We start from the raw sequence: 20,476 nt of genomic DNA on the forward strand, positions 1-20,476 counted from the left end.
ATTAAGTATCACAGTAACTGTCACCACCCCTCAGGGAGATTTATATCGTTATAGATCAACCATATGTTAACATTTAGGAAACTTTGCATGATGGGATGACGCTGGACATTGTTCATGAGCTCAGTCGTGGTGGTGAACTCGCTGCTCAGGGGCTCAAGTGATTCAAAACGCCGCAGCACGACAGTTTAGAAAACAGAAACGTGTATTTTCAACAATGACGAGCTGTGGGTTACAGAGGAGACGGAAATAGGTTTGGCATGTGAGCGTGCCGCTGTGATTCAGGACGACTCACACACACACACACTACTCATTAATGTGTCTCTTCCAGGAGGTTCTGACTCTGTTTCCACTCCTCGCGGCCCACACTGCTGGACACTGTTGGTTTTCTGTTTCCATGACATTAACCCGCTGAACGAGGCGCTGGTTGGGATTCATAACGCGTCATTACTTTCATCGTGGATTCCAACAGTTTACCCAGCGAGGTATTGTTTGAGGCCTCTTTCAGACAGGAACTCCGGAGAATGTCCACACAATCGGGTCCGGACTTTCTCCGGAGGCAGCAGGAGATTCTCCGTGGAGCGTTCTAGCGCAGGGTGGCGCCCCCTGCAGGAGGTCGAACGTATCGCTGTGGAGATCACGTGTTCTTGTTTACAGCACATTGGCACCAAAAGCTCTTGACATCTTTGTGAGTGTCTTCCACGAAGCTCCGGCATGAAGCCCCGTATGCAACAAGGTCATGAGATTGACCTGGAGTTCAGTGCAATAAGTATAAGTATGACAATTTGTCAGGTATTGTTATTGTCGAAGCTCTTTTGAAGAACACACCGATGTGTGGCTCTGCTCAAAGCTGAAGAGCGAACAGCAACCAAGGGACAACTCAAATGTTCACTTTACTGGATCTTGTCTTGGACCCCCGTAAAAATTGTGGCCCCTTTATGATTTAACCCAAAATCCTAGACCCGCCCCTGGAATGAACAGTTGAACAATGAGAATGAATCCAACATGTGGTAAAAAAAACAAAACATCTGTGGCTCTTCTGAGGGAAATCTAATCTCCTCTGGTGGTTTGATGTGTCTCCTGACATGACAGATACAACACACACCAGAGAGGAACCTACACAATAAAAGAGAGTAGTGTGTGTGTGTGTGAGTGTGTGTGTGAGAGAGAGAGTGTGTGTCCTCCAGCCCACAGAGGAGTGGGAGCCTCCACAGGCGGGATCTGATTGGCTCAGACACGACTAACTCCATTTTGGAAAACAGCTGTTCGAAGACACAAGCTTTTCCTCGTTGTTTGCCGTCGGTGCCATGAGAAAACACCCCGCAGCAGCAGGAGGAAGAGGAGGAGGAAGAGGAGGAGGAGGAGGCTGTTAACGCGTCTCCACCACACGGCCCCTGATCCATCACATCCACCGGCCCAGCTCCGGCTCCTGGTCCAGCTCCAGCTCCTGCTCCTGGTACAGCTCCAGCTCCGGCTCCGACTCCTGGTCCGGCTCCTGCTCCGGCCCGGTTGCCTCGGTTTAGTCCGCCCGCCTGGAAACTTAGCTGCGGATCCATGGTGTCAGATCCCCGTTGTAACAAGTGGATAACCGGAGGAGACCCGGCCAAGGTTAGTGGAGGTCCTTACTGCTGAACGTGTGCGCCTTTGTTGTGCACGGAGCGATGAGCCCGTGCGCGTTGAGCTGCGGAGTCACGACCGATTCTGCGCTTTTTTTTTTTTTAATTTATTTTTTTTTCCACCGGGACATTTCTCCTCCTCCTCCTCCTCTGCACGGATCGTGTCTGACGAACGACCGACCCGCTGTGTTAATGTGCACGTTGTGTGTTATTTCACATGTATGTTCCGTGTATGTTCGAGGCGGGCAAGTGGGGCCATTGTGCTCGTAGTGTGTGTGTGTGTGTGTGTGTGTACAGTGTGTTTGTGTACATGTAGTGTGTGTGTGTGTGTGTTATGTAGTGTGTGTGAAGGGCTGGCATGCACGTCCTTCCCACACAGAGGCTGCTGCATTCAGTGTAGCTCATGACAGCTACAGCTACACACACGCACACACACACACACACAGCTGTGGGCATTTACTTGCATTGATTTCCTGGACACTTGAGCCTAAACCAGGGGTTAGTTACTACCCTTAACCTTAACGTAACTCTAACCCTTAACCTAATACTAAGCAAACCCATACTTTAACCTAACCTATCAAAAACCTAAACTTAACCTATAATTTAACATATCTCTAAACCTTGACCTTAACATAAAGTTTACCAAACCTAATCTTATCCTAACCTATCATAAACCTAACCGAACCTTAACCTCAACCCAACCAACCTTAACTTTGACCCCCCCCTTCCTGCTGTATGTCCTAACTCTACTTGATAACCAGGCCGTGGTGATGGCAGCTTTCCTCTCAGTCACTCTGAGGACGCAGCTCGTCTGTCTTTGGTCCAGAGTCGTCTTGTGAAAAGACGTCTGACAGGGACTGAACAGCAGGCGGCTGCTGGTGGTGCTGGTGGTGCTGGTGGTGGTGGTGGAGGGGGCAAACAGCCGGAGACCCCCCACTTTGTGTGAGTGTTGCTGGGCAAGTGCCAGTTACTGGGCACAGGCCCTGGTGCAAATAAACACTGGCTGCTCGCCTGCGGTGGTTTGCTTCACTGTCGGCTGTCGCCACAACACAGCCCCCCGAGCTCGGTCACCTGGACACAAGCGACTCTTCTGGTTCAGAGGAAGCAGCTTCGCAGGACGAGCAGTTTTCCAGCTCCTCCGTAACACAACCAGATTGTTGAGGCTTAACAAACTGTGTTACCAGGGTGGGACCGTGATTTGTAATGGTTTGGCATTTCACGGCTGAGGGAAAGTGTTGCACATCACCAGTGACATTTTAGTCTGAAAAGGAAAAACAGGCAGCGACGTGATTCCAGGTCGATGGAAGAACACGAGATGAAAAGGACAAAGTGAGGACGTGCACTGGACAGAGGAGATCCTCTGCATTGTCTCCGGAGGAAGTGAAGGTGTGAATGTTCAAGTGAGAGGCTCCAGACTTTCTGCAGACTTTAGTAGAGCAGGGGATTCCCCCGCAGGATTCACCACCAGCGTGTGTGGGCTTCGATGACGTCCCCTAAACATGTCTGATTTCTTCTCATCAAGCTCCATGAATTAACAACACGGTGTCGTGGAAACCCCTTCAGTTGTCTATCGTGTAATCTTTGCTTCCAGACGAAGGTACAGAGCTAATTTCAGATTATTTATGATAATGTCAGCTCGAGGGAAAAATGATAAACAGGCAAAAAGAGATTCTCACCGTGTTTGCATATATTGTCCCAGGAGCTGAAGGTGAATGTGTCTCGTCTCCCGTCGCACGGCAGCTTCTTTCCAAGACACAACTTTGACATTGAAGAGCTGAGAAATCTTTCGACATTAGTGGGGGAAAAAAAACATTAGTGGATTAAGCCACTTGATGAATTTGAGATTAAATCTGTGCAGTGTGGCGGCAGATATGAATGTGTGTGTGTGTGTGTGTGTGTGCGCCGTCTCCTCTCCTGTCTGAACAAACCAAACATGGTCTGTCGTCCTTCAGAGGGGCTGGGGTGGGGGTGTAGGACGGAGAGAAGAGGCTGCAGTGATGCTAGAAAACCTTCATCAGCGAGAGAGACACACACATGTCCTGCTGACCTCTGACACAACCTTCCCTGCTGCGTTTCACTCACATTCCCTGACACACAACATGGGGCGCGAGGCGGACCACTCACCATCAGGAGGACATGTCCTGCTCGCTCGTCCTCAGAGGCCCTCGTGTGCATCTTCTGATCGGTGACGCCGGCCGTTCAGAAAGCAGCTAGAAGATGAGTAATCGAGTCATGCAAGTGCATTTTTATTATCTGCACTGCTGCATGAGGAACGCACTCACCAGCAGCGTTCTCCTCCTCCTCCTCCTCCTCCTCCAACTCCTTCTGCAAATGGCAGTGCTATCTGCTCCTGCTGAGGCCTGCCAACAACAACACGATGACTCTGAGAACATTCGGACCCCTATACCCCGGCGCTGAGAGCCTGCATTAAAACACTGCCGGGCCGGTGGAGTGACTGTGTGCTTCCTCTTTCCACAAGTGCCCATCAGACCCTCCCACTGAAGCTTAAATTACATTTTTGTAATGTTGCTGCTGGCGAATACAGTGGTTTTAATGGGAATCTGAGGCAGCTGGATTCAACTCTTTCCTGCAATAAGGACAGGTCATTACACGCTTTGGGTAAAAATAGCAATCTATTCTCAGAAGTGGTTCAAGAGCTTTCTAGATTTCGTTGAGATCACGTCCACAATCAGGCGCCTGCTCCGAGACCTTCCCACGTTTTGAGATAACGGCAGAAAACAACAGGCCGGGTCCTTTTAAAAAGAGGGCAGCGGCGCTCTGATACGATGTGAACACATTGCACAAGGTCTATTTTTTGCTTTCCCTCTGTGTAATCATGGGTTTAATGTGTACATATACTGTGGACGGGGAGTTCTCAGTTCAACTGCGCTGACCTCCTGCCACATTCTTTGCTCTGTGCGCAGAGGACTTAAGCTCCTCTGTTTTTAGCTCCCTGACTTCCCCATGAGGAGAAAACGAGCGCCGTCACCCCGGCCTTCATCATCTCGTGTGACAGACCAAAAAGGCTTTCTGGTTTACTGAGCTGCGTGAGACTCTGCTTATGATGAAATGATTATTTTATCAGTCATTTCTTCTTGTATTGTCCAGGTGGTCAAAGCTGCATTTGGCCTTTTTCTCTAGAATCAGAATTTAGTTAATATATGAACAACATTTCTGGGGTTAGATGCATTATCGGTGCTTTCACTTTCCACACAGAAACAGGTTTTTATAAGAGAAGAAAACTGAGAAGCACCTTTTATATAAAGTCCTGCTTTAATAATGATACTTAAAACTAAGTAATTCATTATCTTTCTGACATTAAATGATATATATATATATTTACCCTTCATCAAAAGTCACTTCTCCAGGTAAAAATTATAATAATTAACTTTTCAGATTTGGTTTGTGAACTCAGATTTCAGAATTAAGCAACATTTCAACAGTTCCTCACTGTGTCTTAGTCATTATGAGCGTGTTAGCATCATGCTAATATTAGCATCTTTATCTTTATTGGCTAGTTGTTCCAGAATCGGTCTGTTTCTGTGTCGCACGTATCTCAAGAACCGTTCATCTTATCAGCGTCACACTTGTCCTGTGTGTTGTTTAGGGCCCAAGGAAGTGAAGTCAAATTTGGACACGTGATATTGTTCAATATTAATGAACTTTGAGTTGTCAGGCGCCCTGTGGCCCCGTCAGCTGCTGACGCTGTCAATCACAACAACAGCAAGTTTACGACAATGGGAAAAAAACCCAAGTGATTCTCCAGGTCAGGTTCTGTGAACTGAGCCGAGTTTCACTGAACTTTGGGTAAACGGGTGAACAGCTCTTTGTGCAGCAGCAGTCGACCAACAGGCGACTGCTCATCCACGCTTTGTCATTGTGGTTCTTTATTTTAACAACAACGTTCACTCTCTCGTTGTTGTTTAGTGTCGAGGCGTCTAAATGCTCCTCTCTGTTCACCACAGAGTCTCAAACTGGGTCCGTGTGCCGTTCGGGGATTTGTCTCAAAATTCAGCTGCTGGAAATTATGATGTGAAGTTATTTTTCGTGAAGTTCTGTGAAGCAGATGTCGAGCTGCAGGAGCTACCACCCCGTTCACTTTGCACATTCTTCTCAAAGTTAAATCAATTATTATATAAAAGCATCAACTATGGTCATGTTAAAGCGATTTTGTTAATTTATATATCCAGCAGACGTGTGGATGTAGAAACACTCTGAGACAGACGCTGCATACACGGAGCATAAACATGTGCTGGACTCTGTGTGAGGACGGAGCTCTGCTGTTTAACCATATGTGGGCAAAAGAAACATGTGATGGCGACACTGAGCGCAGATCAGACCGTTAATCTGCAGGAGGAGTCCGACCAAGTTTCTCCGGAGAAGAAACTTTTAACGGCTGTGAAAGTGGGTCACCATTAAAATGCACTGTCACCACTATGGATACAAACTACAGGCTCCGTTTACACCAGTAGATCAAACCAGAACTTGTGTTACGCCCACAGAGAGTCAACGTGCCGCACTCTAAATATACTTTTTGGGTGGAGTATCACTTCAATGTGTGATAGATTTCATTCCAAGTGAAAAAATGCAGTTGCACGGAATCGTGCACTGACTCGGTCCAAAGCCTTGTTACCTCGGCCGGAGGTTGTGTTCTCTTCCCTGTTTGTTTGTTTGTTTGTTTGTTTGTTTGTCTGTCTGTTGGCTGGTTTGTTGTTAACAAGATAACATGAAAACTACGTCAGTATTCCATGAAACCTGGAGGAAGGACGCTCTGTCAGGGAAGAGCACATTTAATTATGGTGATTTCTTTCGGGAACATTTTCAAGAATGCCTGATTTCACAGTGAATAATTCATGGATCTTGTAAAAAATCTGAAATGTGCAGAGAAGTGGTGCAGCTTGATTGAATTACGGGTCTGTGGGGCCTCTGCGGCGGTGAACGCTCCGCTGAGCGCCATTCGAGTTAAAAGGCTGTGATTGGCTGCAGCTGGCCACAACTCTGCGCACAGTAATCGGCTACAGAAAATGGAGGCATGGTAAATATCCACTACTTTTATTTAACAGTCCAAACTCTATTCTCCCCTCGTCTCCTCTCTGCCTTTTCAACATGGTGACATGTGTGTTCTAACATTTAGCCAGTTTATTAACGCGAGGGTTGGTAATCCTGCAAAAATTAGAAAGAGCAGGTTACAACTGGTACCCCCTCCCATCGGCTCCCTTGTCAAAGTTACGCACATGGACGACCTCACAACTGCTAGAAGCCGACTTTCCTGTGACTCGCTCGCTAACTTCTGGCTTTTGTCTGTGCTCCGGTCTCTGCTTTGTCTCTGCAGCTGAGTGCACACAGACAGACAGGCAGGTCTGTTAATGACAGACAGGTTCATCCCTCCCTTTTAATGCAGCTGCTGCTTCAGCGTGATTGGCTCAGAGCATCAGCATTACTGCCACAGATGCGGTTGACGTGTTGGAATAAACACGGTTCTGAGAGGACGTTTAATCAAACCTTACTATGCAAATGGGAGGATCTGGGGAGTGGATTGGTTTGGAATGAAAATAGAAAATGACCCTTTTTTTTTTTAGGCTCAGCAGGTCAGTGAAAGATGATTTGATGAGAATCCCCCGTCATGAAAACAAATTAAAATGAGCTTTCATTGTTTTAGATGGAGTGGCCCATTTTAATTTCTGTGTGACGCGATTAAGTGCTTAAATCAATTAACTTTGGAAGTGATGAGACAGAAAAGCGCTGAAGGGTAAACGTAACAGCGTGACCTTCACAGTTTGACAGCGACTCGGAGGCTGGTGATCCGCTTGATGCTTTGATTTGATCCATCGAGGGAAACATCAGGCTCCGCTCGCCTTCAAATGTTTCACAGTTCTTCCGAAAAGGTTTTCATCTGAATCCCAGAGGAGGGGAAACAATAAGCAGTGTTGACATGAAGCAGCTCACAGGAACCTGACAGCAAATTATTTAATGTCATAAATTCACTTGACAGTGATAAATTCCAGAGTTGTGAGGAAACGAAGGCGGACGGGCTGGTAAGCCTGGTTCTCACTCTGCAGGCTAAAGAGCCACAAAACATAGACTGTATATATATACTACATGAACTGTAACCTACATTAACTGTATACAAGAAATTATTGTAATCGTAGTTTTACCTGAACACTGTGGTTACTGTTTCCAAGGAGGATATGTTTTCGTCTGTTTGTTACCAGAATTATGCAAAAAGTACTCAACCGAGCTCCGTGCAATTTTGTGGAGGTTCTGAGGCCTCACCCAAGGAAGAACCTGTGGAATTTAGGTGCAGGTCCGGATCAGGGGGCTGATCCAGGATCCAGGTGAGCGCCACGTTAGAAAAGCTTGAGGTGTTTGTGCTTTACTCCAACATGAGCGATAGTTTCATCGTCTAGGTCTCTAGAGGAAAGTGCAACGACTGCCTCTGCTCTGTTATTTAATTTACTCACGGAAAGGGTAACGTCCTCCTGGACTTGAGGACAAAAAGTGTTGCAGCTAAGTGGAATCCCTCAAAGCTCGGAGTGACGTTATTCGTACACGCAGCGTAAAGAGCGCGGTGGTTAGTGAACCCACGTAGGTTTGGAGGTGAGCAGTGGCTGAGTGTGTTTTATTTTATCAGAGAGGATGGAGGGAGTTGTGGGTGAACTGCTTCTAACAGGTGGTGCAGAGACGTAGCTCACGACCAGATAAGAGATTCTGTTTGAGCGGCCGGAGCAAGGAGGATGTACCATGTTTCTCCGGTTCTCAAAAAAGAAATGAAAACACTGGAGGCTGTGAGGGATATTTCCTTATATAGCAAACACAATAAATATACATGCATTCCTTCTCTGCAGCTCATCCTCCCTCTTTTCCCTTCGGTCACCCCCTGCTCTTCTCTCTACTCGTCCCTCATCTGCTTTCCATCCTTTCATCTTCCTCCAGACCTCCTGCGCCCTCTCATCTCCTCCCTCCCGTCCTCCCGTTGTCCTTCTCCCCGTCAGCCCGAGTGTCTCCTGTGTGCGTCTGTGCAGAGAGCCTGGGAAAAAGATAGGACATAAACAACACAGGCAAACAAACCACCTGCTTCCTGCCGAGGTCTCGTGTTGTTAAATGTGTGGACGGAAATAGAAGCGGGCAACCTAGCCGTAGAATTAGAGCAGATAGAACGGACAGTGGGAGACAAATCACCGAGCCCACAACACATCCCGGTGTCACCTCGTTACTATGACGTCAGACGGGAGAACAGGGAGACAGGAAGTAATTAAAGCAATCGATTAATCAATGTCCATTAATAATCCACAGCTGTTCGATTAATCCATTCAGCCTCTTAGTCGTGAGGATTTCATGTGTTTTTATAATATAAATACATTTTTCAGTTTTGGTCATCAGACAAACTACGGATGTCACAGTTTTCTTATGTTTTAGACAAGAGGAGTTGTGATAACCTATAAATTTAAAAGCTTTAAACTACGACTTTCATTTGATTTGAATCTTCTTTATGATGCATCTATTCCTGGTAAAGAGATTTTCAGTTTCAATGGCATTAAAGAGCAAAAAGCTCAAATCTTCACAACCAAATATTTTTTTGCTTGATTAAACTGAAACTATTGATCATCAGAAGTGTTGCACATTCATTTTCTCTGGATTAATCAGTTGATCTGGGACATTAGATTTATTTGATTGTGATTGAGTCGTTTGGTTTGAAGCTTCAAACATGAATATTTGCAGATTTTCTCTGTTTCCTTTGTTGAAGACAGAAATATCATGTTTGCCATAATTTCCAGATCAAAACACGACATATTCAAATTGCTTTGTGGCTTTTTTTTGTCCAGTGAACATGTAGAAAGCACAAAGACATGTACAAACTGAGAAAATCTAAAAGTTTCAGGCAGTTTTTGCTCAGAAAATCTACTTTAAAGTTAAATTGATAGTGAAAGTTCATTTTCTATGTATAAACTAATCCTTTGAGCTCCACATTGAAATGGTTACAAGTCAAAGTCAAGTTTGTGGAACAACCAGACGAGAACAGACGTAGAACGAAGTCCTTTCAGCTCTCAGTAGTTTTCCAGACACACACAGCAGATTCACCCACATGTAAATATTTTCACGCTGGACGTAGAGTTACAGCCGCGTGCTTCACCTTCGGTTTCCCTCAGAGCTGCTCTAAACAGCCGTATGTTCATTTGTCCTGTCAAGCAGCCAGAGAATGTGTGTTCAGACACGTTTGTGTCAGCGAACATGAAACTTGTTTTCAGCGTCAGAGACGGAGGGAACGTCACATTCAGGAGTTCAGTGAAAACTGTGTGGAGCAGCTCGGCCTGCGATGCCTCTCAGGAATGACCCGACTCTGAATGAACAGTTGCTGCTGCCGTCGGAAACCGAGACGGGAGAACGCTCTTTTTAGGGGGAGTGGGAGGCTGGATGGGGGTGAGGGGTGGTGGCTGGACGGTTGGGGGTGTAATCCTGGCCTCATTTCGGGGTTCAGTCGAAGCACCTGCTCCTGACTCAGCTGTGAATCATGGACGGTTGATGATTCTGTCAGTCACACCCATCCTATTTACACACACACACACACACACACACACACACACACACACACACACACACACACACCAGGGGTTTCCTGTAGCCTGAGGCCGGCCACGCTGCTGCTGCCCTAGACCTGGTCTCATATGTCTGGACACTCGTCTCTAAAATGATGATCGATCTTGGCTCATTTGCAGTTTTGGAGACACACACACACACACACACACACACACACACACACACACACACACACACACACACACACACACACACAGAGATCTGAAGCTACACCCACACTACAACCTTTTTTTAAAACAAAGTCTGTCCACATGAGCGTTTTGGCTCAGTTTTAATCCTCGTCCACACGAACACGCCTGAAAACCAACAACACGTGACCACTCACATACTCTGTGCACGTGTGTGTGTGTCTGTGTGTGTCTATAAGAGCTCGTCTCCAACACATGTTAACAGTTGTATGATTGTAAATCTCAGGATTTAACTGCACAACAGCTGTTGGCAAAGACAACAGGCTCAGTAACGCGTGTAATTGATTCTCCATGTTGTTCTACACTGGTGGCCCGATGGCGTTTTTGGTTTCTTCCAGTCGAGGGTCATGTGACAGGAGCCTGACGAATCAGTGAAGGCTACGTCGTGACCTTAGAGACCCAATCGACAAGAGGTTGTGAGTCTACGTCCTAGTTTCAGTTCCTGATCCTCCAATCTAAAACGAGACTAAAACAGGAGAGCGTTTCCAAACTTCTCTGTTTTCTCTAAAACTCCGTGGTAGTGTGGACGCAGACGTCTCCTGATACTGTGAGCTCTAGTATTTATACCGATTTCCATCCTCATCATCTTTTGCTCTTATGGACGATGAAGATATTTGTTATATCTGCAGCCTTTCTCACCTTCACATACCAGCAGTGTCATGTTTTTAATGGTGTGAATCTCTTTCTGGAGAGCTTTCATCCATATGCACGTTTCCTCTTCTTCTGCTCATGAAAGGGAATTGATCCCCGAAGTGCTCCGAGTCCGACTCCAGCTGCCCCTCTCTACGCCTGCTGCGATAATCTGTCCGAGCCTGATTGATTTTTGATTTGGCCGTAGCTTTCTGAAGAAGCAGCCTCGCCCAGGCCTTTTGTTTTATTCATTAGTTCACTCAAGACTTTTCCACAGGAGCTGATGCTAATAGCCTCGGTCAGGCTTCTTATCTCCTGTTCCTGGCTGATTCATAATGCCGTCAGCCATCGGAGCTCAGCACGCTCAATGAGGACGGCAATTATGCCAGAGTGGCAGTGATGGTTCTCGGCATCTCCGCTCAGTGGAAAGCAGATAGACACTTGCATCGAGTATCCAGTGTTATCAGTGGTAATTCTGCATGTTGGACAGAGAAAATGGAAACTTCCACTGTGGCTTAATACTAAGCCTGAGTCCCAGTGAGACAGAGGTGGTAAAAAGTTTCCTGTGAGTAGAGTGGATTTGTGTGTGGTCACCTCCCATGTGGGAAACATTTCCACTGTGCCGACGTAAACGGCCGACTATTGAAGAGCAGGAGCAAGTGGCAATATCCCCTCCACCAGGGGAAATAAGGCCTTCACAGCCAGTGTGGCTCCCAGAAGAAGAGGAAGGATATGGGGCAAATAAACACAGCCCAGTTGAATGGTCAGGGCTTTTATTTATTTATGAGAGGAAGCGCGGCGAGGAACAACAATGCTGTTCCCGATGAGGAAATACAGCTCCCTTGTGTTTTGAAGTGGGCTCGTCGTCGTGGACCTGGCAGCTGCTGACATCATGTGAACAGACCCAGACCACAGTGGACGGGGGCTGAGCGGCAGCGAGCAGGAGCTGCACCAGTGTGATGCTGCTCTCCCCGTGTAACACTGGGCTCTGGAGGGTGAACGGATTCGGATGAATCGGTCTCAAGTAGTTTGGTTCTGCTTGTAGGCGCCGGACAGCAAAGGCAGCAACTCTGATTACTTTGGTAAGAGGCAGTTAACTTTTTATCCTGATGTGAGCTTTTTTCTTTTGGGTGATTCGTTCGCCCACAGGAGAGTCGTTGAGTCTCCTGTTTCTTTGGGGTTTGATTACAGACGAGACAATTAATGAAAAAGTGGTTTTACTGTACGTTTATCTGATAATTTGAGTAGAAATGATAAACATACTCTGGTTTCAGCTTCTCTAAAGTGAGGGTTTGATGCCAGGCCACTGGGAAACTGCAGCTAATTATTATTTTCATGAATCAAGTGATTAATTCCTTGGCCAAAGTCCAAAACCCAAGTTTTTCAGTTTACTTTAAACAGAAGCATATAATCTGTTTTATCCATTGTGTTGTATATTTGCTTCAAAAACAACGAAAAACACTTTGATTAGCATAAAGTTGCCAAATTAATATTCAGTTTATGAGCAAATCACTGCTTTTTGAAGTTCGGAGTTTCTTAAAAATACAGAAACGACAGATGAATCGATATTGAAAATGACCGTTTCCCGCGTCCTTCTTATGTTCGCTCTCGTTCAGCTCAAAGTCGTAAAGACAGTTCATCGATCGTTCAAGGTTGAAAAGGCCAAATGGAAAAGTGGCGTTGCTATGCGCAGCAGGTGAAGCTCATTCACGTGGAGCCTCATCGCCTTGTCCGTAAATGCAGCGGCAAAATTAGTTGACAGGCTTGAAATTGGTCGTGAAGATGGCGCTAATGGAGTCGGAATCGGGGGAGAAGCCGCTCTTTGTGTGGCTTATTGCAGATGATGTGAGTTTATTATGCACAAATCAGGCTTAAAAGGCTCCAGTGGGATGATAGTGAGTGTGTCTCTCTAATGGTTCCAGTGTGAGTGACTCTGCTGACTCATATTCGCTCTGCAAGCTTTTTTTTTTCTTCCTTCCTTCAACACTGAAGACCAGAAACCCCTCTCCTGCTTCTCATGTGTCTCGTGTTCGAACCCGCAGCGACGTCGGACCCCTTTGTTCGGCTTTTCCTTTCGCTCACAATAACGTTACGGGGCTTTTTGTGTAGATGAGATAATGCAGCTCCTTTCCTTCACAATTGGGACGTTTTCCTGAGGTGACGCAGAGAGCGAGAGAGAGAGAGAGAGGCTGGACAGGATCCAGGGTGCGGAGCAGGAGGGAGGGTGAGGCCGAGTTCAGCTGCAGCGATTTCCCTCAGACGATTGAGCTGTTGTTGTCCAGAGTGAAAACACAACACCTGTGACGTTTGTCCGATGCTCGTGTTTCCAGTCGCTGCTGTGTCGAGTTTCCCTCTGCACACACATAAAGACGTCCTTTTATTTAAGTAGGACACGCTCGTTGAGACTGTCATCAATTCTGAAGTGTGGTGAGAAGAACCCCAACGATGCTGATACCGATATTAGGAGTTAAACATTTCTGATATCGGATATAAACAACTGGAAATAAAAAGAAAACACAAATACTACCATAGTACATAGAACTATAATATAGATGCTAATCTTTTATTATGTAAAAAACGTTTTTTTTAATCTGCGAACAGAAACACAGACTATACATCTCGTGGCATCTCTTAGTTTCTCTTAATTTAGACATATCTGCCATTTACCAAGAAACTTGTGTGACAATAATAATAATAACTTGATTCATATCGCACCTTAGAACAAATAATAGAAAATGAGAAAACAAAAATCAAAGACAAGAAGCAAGTTGATATAATCTCATTAGAATTTTCAAAGGCACCAGATAAAATAATCATTTAAAAGTAATGGCAAAAGAAAAGGATAATAGAAAAAACAAGATTCTGTCAGTTGTATAAATATGCTTTAAACGTGGCAATTTTTTATATTAAATACTCGTAAACATGTATTATTAATGATTCAGATAATTTAAAGTATTCAGTTTTATTTATTTCCCTGTAAAGACTAAACAAATTATTGTTTATAAATAAATAATATCTAATTATGGAGTGTTGCTCTTGATGGCGAGTGACTGTTTCTATTCTTCTTCTTAATGAGCTGGAACGAGTTCGGTCATGCACCGAGTCGTCTGTGTCTCATCTGCTCGTTTCATGTTACCTCACATGTTTATTTGCATCATAGCAATCACAGCAGGTGAAGGACAGACTCCGACACTGCCTCAGTCGGCCGGCGCCACGAAAACAACTCCATCATCTCGGCGAGCGCCGCGGATATCGGGGATAATGTGATTTTTTTTTTTTTTTTAAATGCGGCGTCGTTAAACCGCTTCCACCACAGCTGAGGCCGGGCCGTCGGGCAGAGAGGAGTGTAAACACGTGCTGAAGAGCAGCAGGCAGAACATCATCATCATCATCATCGTCGCCCCTCCATGGAAACCTGTTAATGATCTCATGGTAGGATTGGATCCACATGCGCAGGCAAGCCGACTAATTAAACAAACAAATGGCAATTTGATGGAGCTCCCGTAAGCGGCATAACAACTGGGCCAGTGGAGTAGAAAAAGGCAAACATAACACGGCACACACACACACACACACACACACACACACACGCGCACACACACACACACACACACACTGTTGCTGTAGATACGGGCGCTGCTGGTTGTTTTGAATCCTTTAGTGAAATCACAGTCGCAGGTTTGATAATTTGTGAATCATGATTTGTCTGTTTTCATTTTAACAGGAGCTGCAATTTAAAGGCAGAGTTTGACAAATCGACATTTTCAGAGATTTACCCTGCGAGTGTCTCTACCACTGACATAGACACAGTCGGCCAATCACGAGTCAGATGTCAATCATGATGTTTCACCTCGTAGGATCAATTAACTCATTAAACCCAAACTCTTTGGAAGATTTAACATTTGAAGAAACCTCAGTTTGATTAAAAAAACGACCTGAAATGATAGAAACCATCTTTGATGAACATTTATTTGACGTTTGGTCCCACCCACTAACACGGAGCAGGCAGGGTTTATGAGCTATACTGCAGCCCGCCACCAGGGGGCGATCGAGGCGCTTTGGCTCCACTTTTGGGAGCTGTCATGACATCCATCTTTATGTACAGTCTGTGGTTTCCACGGTTACAGTAAATATGAAGCTAACACCAGCAGCAGCACGTCGACTTGGCACAAAGACGAGAAACCTTAACGATAGGATAATAATAAGTTTGTGATTTTACAACATCTGGGTTTATCTGGAGCACAAATACAGACTTGAATCTAAATGTAAAGGAAACAATCACAGTCTAGTCGGAACAAGTCACATGTTCTCCTCACTAATTGGTGTTTAGTGAACGTCTCAGTTGTTTGAACTCGAGCATGTGGAAAAAGGTAGAAAGTGTAATTATGAACCTGTGAGAGAGACGCCGGCCTCCCACGGTGATCTGCCTCACTAATGACGGCCCGGCTGCGTGGACGACGGCCTGTCAGACGGGCGCACCGCCGGCTGCCGTCGGACACGCCGAGCGGCTCTTGTGTTTGGGTGCGAGCACAGAAACACAGTGACATCTCCTGAGGTACCGCTCTCTTACCCGCGGGGGCTCGAACACTGCCCTTGACTGCGAATTTTCACATTCTCCCAACCGCGCCGCGTACGTTTGCGTGGCTCGTGACCTCTCGGGGGGGAAATGACCCCGGGGTGCTTCCTTTTTGGTGCATGAGAGAGAGAGAGAGAGAGAGAAAACCGGCCCTTTTGAATAACAGAATGAGAGTGAAAGCGTTTGGGAACAGACTGGCCCCGGGTCAGCGTGTCCGTCGCTGCCAGCTCCTTTTTTATTCCTCTCCCATTCTTTTGCTCGTTTCCCTTCGGGGGTCCAACCACCTCCCGTGTTTCTTAAAGATTCATAGCGTCGCTGCTCAGCTTCTGTCATGGTCGTGGTGTTACATGCTGGAGGTTTGTAGCTGTAACTCAGTCGGTCACGCTGCCCATGGATGGATGGATAGATGGATGGATGGATGGATGGATAGATAGATAGATAGATAGATAGATGCTTAATTCATCCCAGAAGGGAAATTACAGTGTTTCAAGCAGCAATTCAAACACAACCCACAACCTGGGGTAGGTTTGTCCTGGATGTGCGTGCAGACTAAACTCTTACTGCCAGATAAATTAATAAATAAAATAAAAAGGACTCCAAATTTGTGCCAGGTCCTATTCTCACACGGTCAGGTGAATAAATAAATAAAATAGAGCTGTCGTTGGGCCATTAAAAGTAAGATGTGCAAATGTGAAGGTAAAGAAGTTCATTGCAGCTCAAAAAGAAGAATCTCCTCTCTCTGCAAGTGCGATTGTATCGAGCACAAAAGTCTATAGAAGTCTTTTTTGCGGCTAAGTTGGCGAAGCCTCCAACTGAAAACAGGCTGCCACCAACTCAACGCCCCATACACACACACACACACACACACACACACACACACACACACACACACACACACACACACACACACACACACACGCAGCAGTGAGGCCTCTGCTGTCTGTGCCAGCCGGTCGGAGCGTTGGGTGCGGGGGGGGGTCTCCAGGGACTGAAGATGTAGGAAAGGAGCAGCCGTTTTGACATTTGCAGTCTTTCTTTGCAGTTTCTATCTTTTTCTTTCTCCTCGTCCTTTCTGGAGCAGTCTCGCTTTCTGTCCTCTCCTCTCCGGGGAGTTCCCAGCTGTGGAGTCAGTGGTTGGCAGGATCCATGACCTAGTTAAATATGGACTGAGAACAGGAAACGGCAGAGGAGTGAAAGGCAAATGGGAGCTTGACTCGCCTTATTTTTCTTTTTTTGTGTGTTGGGGCTTTTTTGTGGCCCCGCCCGTCTTTGTTCTTTAAATGGTTTAAACCTCTTTAACTCTGCCTCTTCTTCTGTGTTTGGATCTGTGCTGTGTCAGGACCTTCAGGACATAAAACAGACCAGTGGAGAAGTGAAGGAGGTTTGAGGGTTTGCTGCAGCTTTCGTTCTTAGCACAGATATTGGGTTGTGTTGTTAATCTGTGTGCAGAAATAGAAGTGGCCTTCATGATTAAACGCTTCAGAAGTGTCCCCCTTTCTGCCTCTGAAACACCTCAGCACTGTGATCATTATTTGTGTGTAGCCAGTGTTCTTGTGCTGAGGTAGAAAAGCACAGGACACAGTAATGCGTCCTCCCACGGGCTCCACAGACAGCGGGGTGATTTATGTGCTCCTTGCAACACCTCCGCAGCTCCTCTCACTGTCCCCTCTGCTCCCCCCCCTGCAGGTGTAATGAGAGCGCTGGTCATGGACAGATGATGGACGTGGAGACGTCGTACTCGGACTTCATCAACTGTGATCGCACAGGCCGCAGGAACGCAGTACCCGACATCGCAGGGCAGGAGAAATCAGCGGCCAGCACCAGTGAACTCACCAAAGACCTGGCGGGGATGGACCTGAAGGCTGCAGGTCAGTAAACAGCTGGACACATGTGCAGTAGAATGTAGACGTTCAGACTGTTTCTCTGCATCCTATAGAACTATGGACACAACCTGAAGCAAAGGTCAAAGGTCACTGTGGCCTCGAGTTCACGGCAAACGAGGAACTATGACGAAGGATGAGTTTGGATGTTTCTGAGAAACTTGAAGGCACCAAATCTCCAGACGCAGACTTTGGTCTCAGCGAGTTTTGATTTAGTTGTTGTCAGCACGGTGACAGAGAGTCGTTGCTTCCTCCTCTCTCGGTCGGGTGACGAGCCGTTAGGAGGAACATGTCTGAATGTGACTCCCACCAGTAGGTCGTGTGTCACATCATTGTTCTTCCTGACTTCCTCCTCAGGTCAAAGATACGTTTCCCATGTCACGATAACCGGTTTGACCGCTATAACTCAAACTTAACAAGGCTCTGGTGGGAAGCCTCATATTTCGAAATAATCTCATATCATGCTGACACTGCGCTGCTACAGGAAGTTGTAGTTCCTTCCTCTGGATTCTCATTATTCCTTTCTTTCAGGCGCCTGAAAGCAGATTGATTCCCTGCTGTTTAATGCTGAAAGCTTTTCAGTCAGACAACGTTTGAAATGTTTATCGCAGCAGCAGAACACGGTGAGAGTTTGGTGTCGAGGCTGCGACTTCATCACTTCCCCAGATATGATTTATAATCCCCCGGTCGGATCCAGAGGGTCTGAATCCACAGGACAGCAGAGGCACTGGGAGAGATGGGAAATCTTTGCATCTTGAATAAACGGCCTCATTGTGCCAGTGTGTGTATAGCTGCTCTCCGAAGATCCTCTGATCTTCTCCGGATTCTCTGCTGACTTTCTCCGGTCAGTCCCCTGGTGAAAAGTCTGCAGAAAGTCTAAAGGCTTTTATAACACAGCAGGAGATTCTCGCCACCGCGAGCGAGTGAGTGGGCGTGTTTATGCCGCTTCTAACACTCGCAAAAAAACAAAAAAGAAAACAAATATGACAGGATGAAAAAGCGGAGCCGTTCACGTAGAAGACACCAACGGAGATGTCGATGCTGCCTGCTGCTCCACCCCTCGCCTGAAAATGATTTTGTAAATGTGTCTGAGTAGAGAATCTCCTGCTGCATGTGTAAAAATGTGTAAAAGGCAAATTCCAGAGAAAGTCAGGACACAATTCTCCGGACTTCCTCCTGAGGTCATGTCTGATAGAGGATTAGGGTTAGGGGTGAGGCAGGTCACATGATTAGAGCAGCCCAGCTCCAGTTGAGCACCTGAACTACATCACAAGCGTTGCTCTATCACTGACTGATGCATTTGTTTTCCACGTGTCCCCCCCCGCAGAAGGAGACCCAGGGGCCGCCCCAGCCCCTGAGGCCGAGGGCGCCACCAGCCAAGAAGCCCAGGGAAGTGGAGGTCCGTCCTAAACTCAGCCGGGCGGAGCCTGATGGGGGCCGAGCCGAGGAGAGAAGGGTGGAAGCGGGAGAAAGTGGAGGACGGAGAGAGAGTGTGTTTTTCCCAACCAGACACGAGACACCTCGGCTCACTGCCGGCCTGGTCGGAGCGCCCGCTGCTCTGAGTGTTCGCCTTTTCATTGGACCCTGTTGAAACATGAGGACCAGAACAGAAGTGACAGTCTTCTTCAGACTCTGTTTGTCGTTTATTTTCCCCGCCCAGACAAGAAAGCACAGAAACTTTGGATTCACGTCTGTGGAGATGGACTCAAACACTGTTCCAAACTAATATGGAGCCGTGTCATCGAGTGAATATTCATAATCATCTACGTGTCCTTTTCTTTTTATGTCCGTGTGTGAGTTTGTGACCCTGTTGTTCGGTTTCATCATCGAGTCTTTTCTTTTTTCTTTTGTAACAAACATAGTCGCAGTTAAAACTGTCGTGTGCGGACTTCATATTTATTGCTAAATGTTCAGTGATAACTTTGTGATAGCAATTTTCTTTGTGTAATAAAATAACTATGAACTACTGCAATATTTTCTATTCTACGTTTTTTTCAAGCGCTGTTAATTTCTCGTTGACATTTTTTTCGATCGGACACCGGCGGCGTCGGCGCTGTGAAGGTGGGGAGTCCCGGTGGAAGCAGGATCAACGACTTCGGCTCTGACTTGTTCCAGATCCACAAATATTTACTGAACTCAGTGGTTGTTTACATTAGCTCAGACACAGGAAACCAGAGTTTACATTTCCACCTACGTTGCACCTCCCAGTCTTTACGGTAAACGGTCTGTTCTGATACTGAGCTTCATTCGTCTGGGTGACCTCTCAAAGACCTTTAAAGATCAGTTTCTTTGCCATCACACACATTCATACGGTGCATCTATGGGCAGCACTTGTTCGGTATCTTGCCCGAGGGCACTTCGGCATTCTAGATGATGAAGACTGGAATCGAACCGCCGGCCTTCTGGTTAGAGGACGACCTGCTCCATCTCCGCTCAAATGACGCGGTGAGTTGTACCAATCTTTTTAAAGGGTTGCGGAAATATCATCTTTAAATCCACTTATATTATGATTAATAATACGCACATTCCCTGAGCACTTTATTAGGAACACTGGATTATCATTCTGAGCCCACAGCCTCCACCAAGGCTCGGTCTGCCCATGAAAACACATTGAAATTCACCAGATCCAGATTTGTACTTGGATCTACACCTAATAAAATCAGCTACAATGCAGATGCATGAGAACAGGCCACGTTTTTCAAGGTCTGTTGCTGCGTCTGTTTCCCTGCAGCCTCAGATCTGTGACTGACGGGAGTGGAACCTGACGGGAGTGGAACCTGACGTGGACTCTGCTCCAGCACGTCTGTCTCCAGGTCGGACACGTTGTTCACTCTGTTTCGCTGTCAGCTCGAATCGCTGCGTCCAGTCTCCTCTGACCTCTCGTCGGCGCAGAACTGCACATCACTGGATTTTTCTGCTGTGAGTGGAAATCCCCAGAGAGCTGCAGTTTCAGAAAATACTCAAACCGGCACCGACTGGTACCAACGCTCCCTT

The 20,476-nt window shown here is 46.5% G+C and overlaps 1 protein-coding gene across 5 annotated transcripts; it reads left to right on the forward strand.

Moving 5' to 3' along the window:
- The first annotated feature begins 1,227 nt into the window (after positions 1-1,227).
- On the forward strand, positions 1,228-19,454 carry pkig (protein kinase (cAMP-dependent, catalytic) inhibitor gamma). 5 transcript variants are annotated; one of them, XM_035158695.2, is made up of 3 exons: positions 1,228-1,605; positions 17,289-17,470; positions 18,810-19,454. In XM_035158695.2, exons 2-3 carry the CDS (start codon positions 17,317-17,319, stop codon positions 18,890-18,892), a joined length of 237 nt encoding a protein of 78 aa, XP_035014586.1. In that variant the 5' UTR covers positions 1,228-1,605; positions 17,289-17,316; the 3' UTR covers positions 18,893-19,454. The 5 variants fall into 5 exon arrangements, with proteins under 5 accessions (XP_035014586.1, XP_035014587.1, XP_035014583.1 ...); XM_035158696.2 differs by lacking the exon at positions 1,228-1,605 and adding an exon at positions 11,573-12,108; XM_035158692.2 differs by lacking the exon at positions 1,228-1,605 and adding an exon at positions 14,063-14,458 and having other exon boundaries at positions 18,813-19,454.
- The last annotated feature ends 1,022 nt before the right edge of the window (positions 19,455-20,476 follow it).

The sequence above is a fragment of the Hippoglossus stenolepis genome, chromosome 6 (genome assembly GCF_022539355.2).
Source record: "Hippoglossus stenolepis isolate QCI-W04-F060 chromosome 6, HSTE1.2, whole genome shotgun sequence".
Taxonomy (NCBI): Eukaryota; Metazoa; Chordata; class Actinopteri; order Pleuronectiformes; family Pleuronectidae; genus Hippoglossus; species Hippoglossus stenolepis.